General features: G+C 40.6%; 1 protein-coding gene across 1 annotated transcript; it reads right to left on the reverse strand.

Annotated features, from left to right (window-relative positions):
* Nucleotides 1-1,420: 1,420 nt before the first annotated feature.
* LOC146063045 (taste receptor type 2 member 9-like) lies at nucleotides 1,421-2,461 on the reverse strand. Its single transcript, XM_083175058.1, has one exon. It carries the CDS (start codon nucleotides 2,459-2,461, stop codon nucleotides 1,421-1,423), a length of 1,041 nt encoding a protein of 346 aa, XP_083031184.1.
* Between the last annotated feature and the right edge of the window lie 6,471 nt (nucleotides 2,462-8,932).

Below are 8,932 nucleotides of genomic sequence, written 5' to 3' on the forward strand. Positions count from 1 at the left end.
GAGTGTGGAAAGATTAGGAATTTTTGGAAAAAGGTTATAGGCTACATTAATAAACTATTTGTTCTAACTTTAGTAAGAGACCCAGTGGCATGCTTATTCCTATACTTTAAGGATTGGAACCTAGGACCCTACCGAAAAGCTTTTATACCATTACTCTCTGTGATTTTGGTGCTGGCTAAGAAATGAATATTACTGCATTGGATTCATAAACAAGCCGCCTCTATTCAAGAACTCAAATCAGCCTTATTAGATGTCTTATTTCGGAACGACCGGCACTCAAACCCACTGCAGAGAACGATGCATCTAGATTTTATGGGAAATGGGACTTATTTATATGCAGCTTAGACTTGGATTTACAATCCAAGATAAACAAAGTATTTGAATCCACCACATGGTTCCTTAGACGCCAGATAGCCAAAGGGGGTGTTTGATCACTATATGACCCAATATCACAATGGGAATTTTCTGGCCCCCTTCGTATCAGATCACCAGGTTTACTATTTAATCTAATCAGAGTGTTTGCCCATTGGTCGCAGAATGCAAATGTCTTAATCGGTGAAGGCAAATGGATCGAGAGAACAAAAACATCCATATACATGCTGGAATAATTGAGGAATATCGCTTTTTATTGTTTAGAATTTTCTTCTTCTGTACCTTATATATAACAACTGTAATATTCAATTTCTACTACTTTTTATTGAAGACTACAATAAAATTGTTATGCAAAAAAACAACAACACAGCCACTAATTCTGCCTCTTTATATAACGTGTTTCCATCACAGACTATGGAATCCTACTATTTCACATTAATCTACATTGCCAGTCAAAAAATTTTGTACACCCAATTTTTTTATTTCAAATGTATGAAATTCAATGTCTCAAATTGCTCTGAAATAATAAGATAGAACAAGTAAGATAAACATAGGTAGGCAGAAATTTCAGTAGGGGGTCCCCACACCTTGGCCCCCCTGGGCCTGTACAAGCCTTAAATCCGGCCCTGTTAATGGCTATTTAAATAAAAAAAATGCTTTTTGAAATTGAAATTTAGCTACATAGATACTTAGCTAAGATAAGCTACAAAGACAGCATTACATTATATAAAGCAATGTTATGAATGCCCATTGGAGGTTTACCCATTAATGGTCACCATCGATGGTACAGTTGATAGGTAGCTTTGATGTTGTGGAACCATCTGCATGGTAACCATTGCTGTTTACACCCACCGATGGTCATCCCTGCTTTAAAATTCAGTAGGCTGCAGGCCAATGAGAGGGGTGGGGATTTGTGGAGTGTCAGGGGCGGAGCTAAGCTCAGTGATCCAATCATGAACACTATCAATGCTTTTGAATCACCAGCGGTCGTTATGTCTACTGCATAGAAAGTTTTACAGCTTATAGAGATTGTCTACCATGTTGATAATCATTGCTCCATAAACCTTTCCCCTACAAGATTTTTCGCCAATTTCTTTGGCAGGATGGCCGACAGTACATTTAGAAATGCCAGTTGTAATTTGCTGTTGGTATAAATCAGCACCGACGAGTGCAGGAAGGGGTATGACGAATTAAACATGGACAAGAAAACCATCCAGGGGCTCCCGGCTGGCAGCAAACCAGACGCGATGAGATTCATGCCCACAACATATACAAGGCCGAGGCAGAAGAAGACCATCAGACTCTTTACAACACCTAGGAGAGAGTTCAGGTTTGGGCTTCGAAAACTGTCCGTACTTCTTCTCATTTGCTTGATGTGGCTGCAGAGAGAGTGGATCAGCAGCAAAACCGCCATGCTAAATATAATGAAAGGCACGGAGGACCCAATTGTGTATGCGTGCAACTGGCTGGACGCGATTGTAGCGTAATCGGTGGAATTTTGTGCAGTGGAATAATACGTATACAAACTGCTGGCGAATGGTAGGCTGGAAGCCAGAGAGAGTAGTAAGCACGTCAGGACCAACCTTGGGACCATGCTGGAGATCCTGGGCTTCAAATAAACGAAGAGGGCAAAGCTATAATTTGTGATTTTCACACAGTAGAACGCGGCCAGGAGAGTGGCAGTCCATAGACTGGCGAAGCTCAAGAACATTCTGACAACCATGAAAAGCTCAGAAAACCAGGACAGGTAATTTATGTCCATCAAAAACGAGCGGAAGAAGTTCTGCAACGTGACGGCGCACTGCAAGAAGAATCTGCAGAGGCACAAAGAGGTCTCGATCTTGTCGCTGCTGGGCAATCGCTTGGCTCGTCTCCACTCCAAGCAGTGCGTCAGCACGATGAACGCGTTTACAGAGGTTCCCAGGACACATTCCGCTGACAGCACTGCTAGGAAGCAAATAGACAGGGGATTCATCATCTCTTCTCCAAACTGCAAATGTCGAGATCGCTCTCCAACCGGGAACTGAACATCAATGTGCGTGGTACTGGTGGGAAGCGCGGGCGGTGTGAGGCTTCTCCCACCTGGCATATTTGCAAAGCTCTATTCTTCTCTGCTTTGTACATTCCAACAACAATGCAAATCTGTAAATCAGGGGTTTGCATAAGCTTCTGTAGATGGAACTGCAAAAACATTACTACAATAACATCCTTCAGCTCTATTTTCCAGGCCAGGTAGAATCATTGCTTAGGTTACATAGTAACATAGTAACATAGTAGTTAAGGCTGAAAAAATACGTTTGTCAATCGAGTTCAACCTATCTGACTTGTAACTACTGACTTAAATAAGTCATATCTATAGGATTCCCTTAGTGGCCAGGAATGTATCCAGTTTTGATTTAAATTCACTAACAGTAGTTTCTGTAACCACCCCACCGGCAATGAGTTCCAGAATGTTACTGCTGTAATGGTGAAGAATCCTCTTCTTAATTCAGTCCGGAATTTATTTTCCTCGAGCCTCAGTACATGACCGCGTGTCCTAAGTATAGGCCTGTTAGTGACCAATCATCTCCCAGTTCCATATGATTCCCAATCCTGTATATGAATATACAAATATCACCTCTCAATCTCCGTTTCTCCAGTGAGAACATATTCAGCCTGGTTAACTTATCTTTGTATTCTAGTGATTCCAGACCTGTTACTAGCTTAGTCGCCCTTCTCTGTACCTGATCCAATTCATTTATGTCCTTTTTTTAATATTCCAAGTGTGGTCTCACCAATGCCTTGTAAAGAGACACTATCACATTGGCATCCCTTGAATCCATACCCCTTTTAATGCATGCCAGTGTCCGGTTTGCTTTTGCTGCTGCACTTGAGCAGTGTGCACTATTACCCAATTTTTCATCTATGATGACCCCCAAGTTCTTCTCTACAGAAGAATTTCCTATAATAACTCCATTTAGCCTATAAGTAGCTTGTTTATTTTTTTCTCATAATGATTTACTTTACATTTTTCAAAGTTAAACTGCATTTTCCACCTTTCCAGTTTATTTAAGTCACTTTGTAGTGTTTCCACATCCTCTCCTGTTAATTTCCTTACTCAATTTTGTGTAATCTGCAAATATAGCAATTTAACTCACTTCCAATAGGAAGAGGGTGATTAAACATAGAAACATAGAATGTGACGGCAGATAAGAACCACTTGGCCCCATCTAGTCTTCTCCCTTTTTTAAACATTACCTCAAACCATATTTGATACTTATTTCTTTGTAAGGATATCAATATGCCTATCCCAAGCATGTTTACATTGTACTACTGTATTTGCCTCTACCACCTCTGATGGGAGGCTATTCCACTTATCTACTACTCTTTCTGTGAAGTAATTCTTCCTCACATTTCCCCTGAATCTTCCTTCCTCTAGTGTCAGTGCATGTCCTCGTGTTCTGCTGCTCCTCTTCCTGTGAAGAATGTCTCCCACCTGTACCTTGTTCAAGCCCTTGATATATTTGAAAGTTTCTATCATGTTTCCCCTTTCCCTTCTCTGCTCTAAACTATACATATTAAGATCTTTTAGTCTTTCCTGGTAGGTTTTGTGATGTAGGCCATGCACCATTTTAGTTGCCCTTCTTTGTACAGTTTCTAATGTATTTATATCCTTCTGGAGATATGGCCTCCAGAACTGAACACAGTACTCTAGATGAGGTCGTAACAATGACCTATACAGTGGAATTAATACTTTTTTCTTTCCACTGCTGATCCCTTTCCCTATGCAACCAAGCATCTGACTTGCCTTCTCCATTGCTTTGTTACATTGCCTACCTGCCTTTAATTCCCCTGAAATAGTGACACTTAGATCCCTCTCTTCCTCAGTAGTTTCCATTATAGTGCCATTTATACTATATTTAGTCTTTGGATTTTTGAGACCCAAGTGCATCATTTTTTGGCATTAAACTGTAGTTGCCATGCTCTTAACCATTCCTCTAATCTACCTAGATCATCAATCATTTGTTTTACCTCTCCTGGTGTGTCTACCCTGTTGCATACCTTTGTGTCATCTGCAAAAAAGGCACATTTTACCCTCAATTCCATTTGCAATATCAGCAATCGAGATATTAAAAAGCACTGGTCCAAGTACAAAACCCTGGGGTGGCCCACTTGTAACCTTTCCTTCCTTTGACTGTACTCCATTTACTACAACTCTCTGTTTTCTGTCCTGCAACCAATATCTTATCCATTCAACTATCTTAGAATCCACTCCTAAACTTTCAAGTTTATTTAACAGTCTGCGATGTGGGACAGTGTCAAAAGCCTTACTAAAGTCTAGATAAGCTACATCTACAGCCCCACCTTGATCTATTAAGTCACCCAGTCAAAAAAGTCAATAAGATTTGTTTGACATGATCTTCCCCCAGTAAACCCATGCTGTTTCGGATCCTGTAAATTGCTGGTTTTGAGATATTCTACAACTCTTTGTTTTAAGAGTGTTTCCACCAATTTACCTACTACTGATGTAACGCTCACTGGTCGATAGTTGCTTACCTCTTGCTTGCTTCCACTTTTGTGCAGTGGGACTACATTCACTGTTTTCCAGTCCTCTGGGATTACTCCAGTAGCTAGTGACTGGTTGAATAATTCTGTTATTGGTTTTACCAGCTCCCCTTTAAGCTCTTTTAGTATCCTTGGATGTATCCCATCTGGCTCCATTGATTTATCCACTTTCAGTTTTGAGAGTTTTGTGAGGACTTTCTCCTCTGTAAATGTACTTGTTTCTCTCTCAGTTTTCTGACTATACTTGCAACTTAACTGTGGCCCCTTCCCCTCTATTTCAGCAGTGAATACTGAGCAGAAATAATAATTAATAGGATCTGCTATTACATTGTCCCCCTCAAGAAGACTTCCACTCTCTGTCTTTAGTCTTATTATTCCACTTTTTTGTTTACCCACTATACCCACTGTTTACCCACTGACTGGGCCATTTTCTCCTCAGCCTGTGCTTTTGCACATTTGATTACCTTCTTAGCCTTCTTCTGTCTACACTTTGGGTACTTGTTTCCTAGCATGGCGCCCATCGTATGCCATCGCATACCACTAACAATGGCATGCGATGCGATCAGACCCAATTTTTGAATTTTACAGGCACCCTGATGGGTGATTACTATGTTAAATGCACCCCCATTGTTAACGTCACCCCCACTATAAATGGCAACCCGAAGCGTGGTGAGCGCAGCAATCTCGTGAGGGGCTGCGCTCGCCATGCTTCGGGTTGGCGTTGATAGTGGGGGTGGCATTAACAATGGGGGTGCATTTAACATAGTAACACATAGTAATCACCTTAAGGGTGCCTGTACAATTAAAAATCGCGTCTGATCGCATCGCATGCGATTAATACGATGGCATAAGATGAAAATCGTGGGTGCTGTGCTAGGAAACAAGTACCCCACTTTGTCCTCATTATTCTGCTTAAATTTCTAAATGGCCAACTTTTTTTGCTTTCACCATACTTGCTACTTCTTTCACAAACCACAATGGCTTCCTTTTCCTTGTGTTTTTCCTCTCTTTTGACACAAAGTTCTGTTGCTTTTAGTATTGCACTTTTTAATTTCTCCCACTTTTCCTGCACTCTTTCCAAGTTTCCCATCTCTACAAAATCAGCCTTCCTAAAATCTAACACCTTTGTCTTAGTGTGCGATGAGTCAGTCTCTGTCTTTATTTTGAACCATACTGCTTGATGGTCACTGGATCCCAGGTTTTCACCCACATTTACATCAGATATTCTGTCACCATTTGTAAGTATTAAGTCTAATATTGCGTCCTTACGAGTGGGCTCCCTCACCAATTGCTGGAGGGATGCTCCTTGCAAGGAATTCTGGTGGAACTTGCAACAGGCAGCTCCCAGTTTAAATCGGGAAGATTAAAGTCTCCCATGATTATCACCTCTCCTTTTAATGCCATTTTATTGATGTCCTGCAATAGGCTCTTATCATTGCTTAGGTTACATAGTAACATAGTAACATAGTAGTTAAGACTGAAAAAATACGTTTGTCAATCGAGTTCAACCTATCTGACTTGTAACTACTGACTTAAATAAGTCATATCTATAGGATTCCCTTAGTGGCCAGGAATGTATCCAGTTTTGATTTAAATTCACTAACAGTAGTTTCTGTAACCACCCCACCGGCAATGAGTTCCAGAATGTTACTGCTGTAATGGTGAAGAATCCTCTTCTTAATTCAGTCCGGAATTTATTTTCCTCGAGCCTCAGTACATGCCGGCGTGTCCTAAGTATAGGCCTATTAGTGAACAAATCCTGTATCTAAACACTAATCATATCTCCTCTCAACCTCTGTTTCTTCAGTGAAAACATACAGTACTGTATTCAGCCTGGCTAACCTATCTTTGTATTCTAGTGATTCATGACCTTTTACTAGCTTAGTCGCCCTTCTCTGTACCTGTTCCAATTCATTTATGTCCTTTTTTTTAATATTCCAAGTGTGGTCTCACCAATGCCTTGTAAAGAGGCACTATCACATTGGCATCCCTTGAATCCATACCCCTTTTAATGCATGCCAGTGTCCGGTTTGCTTTTGCTGCTGCACTTGAGCAGTGTGCACTATTACCCAATTTTTCATCTATGATGACCCCCAAGTTCTTCTCTACAGAAGAATTTCCTATAATAACTCCATTTAGCCTATAAGTAGCTTGTTTATTTTTTTCTCATAATGATTTACTTTACATTTTTCAAAGTTAAACTGCATTTTCCACCTTTCCAGTTTATTTAAGTCACTTTGTAGTGTTTCCACATCCTCTCCTGTTAATTTCCTTACTCAATTTTGTGTAATCTGCAAATATAGCAATTTAACTCACTTCCAATAGGAAGAGGGTGATTAAACATAGAAACATAGAATGTGACGGCATATAAGAACCACTTGGCCCCATCTAGTCTTCTCCCTTTTTTAAACATTACCTCAAACCATATTTGATACTTATTTCTTTGTAAGGATATCAATATGCCTATCCCAAGCATGTTTACATTGTACTACTGTATTTGCCTCTACCACCTCTGATGGGAGGCTATTCCACTTATCTACTACTCTTTCTGTGAAGTAATTCTTCCTCACATTTCCCCTGAATCTTCCTTCCTCTAGTGTCAGTGCATGTCCTCGTGTTCTGCTGCTCCTCTTCCTGTGAAGAATGTCTCCCACCTGTACCTTGTTCAAGCCCTTGATATATTTGAAAGTTTCTATCATGTTTCCCCTTTCCCTTCTCTGCTCTAAAGTATACATATTAAGATCTTTTAGTCTTTCCTGGTAGGTTTTGTGATGTAGGCCATGCACCATTTTAGTTGCCCTTCTTTGTACAGTTTCTAATGTATTTATATCCTTCTGGAGATATGGCCTCCAGAACTGATCACAGTACTCTAGATGAGGTCGTAACAATGACCTATACAGTGGAATTAATACTTTTTTCTTTCCACTGCTGATCCCTTTCCCTATGCAACCAAGCATCTGACTTGCCTTCTCCATTGCTTTGTTACATTGCCTACCTGCCTTTAATTCCCCTGAAATAGTGACACTTAGATCCCTCTCTTCCTCAGTAGTTTCCATTATAGTGCCATTTATACTATATTTAGTCTTTGGATTTTTGAGACCCAAGTGCATCATTTTTTGGCATTAAACTGTAGTTGCCATGCTCTTAACCATTCCTCTAATCTACCTAGATCATCAATCATTTGTTTTACCTCTCCTGGTGTGTCTACCCTGTTGCATACCTTTGTGTCATCTGCAAAAAAGGCACATTTTACCCTCAATTCCATTTGCAATATCAGCAATCGAGATATTAAAAAGCACTGGTCCAAGTACAAAACCCTGGGGTGGCCTACTTGTAACCTTTCCTTTCTTTGACTGTACTCCATTTACTACAACTCTCTGTTTTCTGTCCTGCAACCAATATCTTATCCATTCAACTATCTTAGAATCCACTCCTAAACTTTCAAGTTTATTTAACAGTCTGCGATGTGGGACAGTGTCAAAAGCCTTACTAAAGTCTAGATAAGCTACATCTACAGCCCCACCTTGATCTATTAAGTCACCCAGTCAAAAAAGTCAATAAGATTTGTTTGACATGATCTTCCCCCAGTAAACCCATGCTGTTTCGGATCCTGTAAATTGCTGGTTTTGAGATATTCTACAACTCTTTGTTTTAAGAGTGTTTCCACCAATTTACCTACTACTGATGTAACGCTCACTGGTCGATAGTTGCTTACCTCTTGCTTGCTTCCACTTTTGTGCAGTGGGACTACATTCACTGTTTTCCAGTCCTCTGGGATTACTCCAGTAGCTAGTGACTGGTTGAATAATTCTGTTATTGGTTTTACCAGCTCCCCTTTAAGCTCTTTTAGGCCCTTATTCTGATCGGTGCGGATATTCCCGCATTCTTACGGAGCGGTCCGCACGCCACAGTGTTTTGCCGCATGCGGCCATCGTCCGTAGAAACGCCCACGTGTCCTCCGCATTCGGACGGACTCACTCTTTAAGAACAGGGCGTGTTTACGGACGACATACAA

This window comes from Crinia signifera, chromosome 3, assembly GCF_055691185.1.
Source record: "Crinia signifera chromosome 3, ASM5569118v1, whole genome shotgun sequence".
Classification (NCBI taxonomy): domain Eukaryota; kingdom Metazoa; phylum Chordata; class Amphibia; order Anura; family Myobatrachidae; genus Crinia; species Crinia signifera.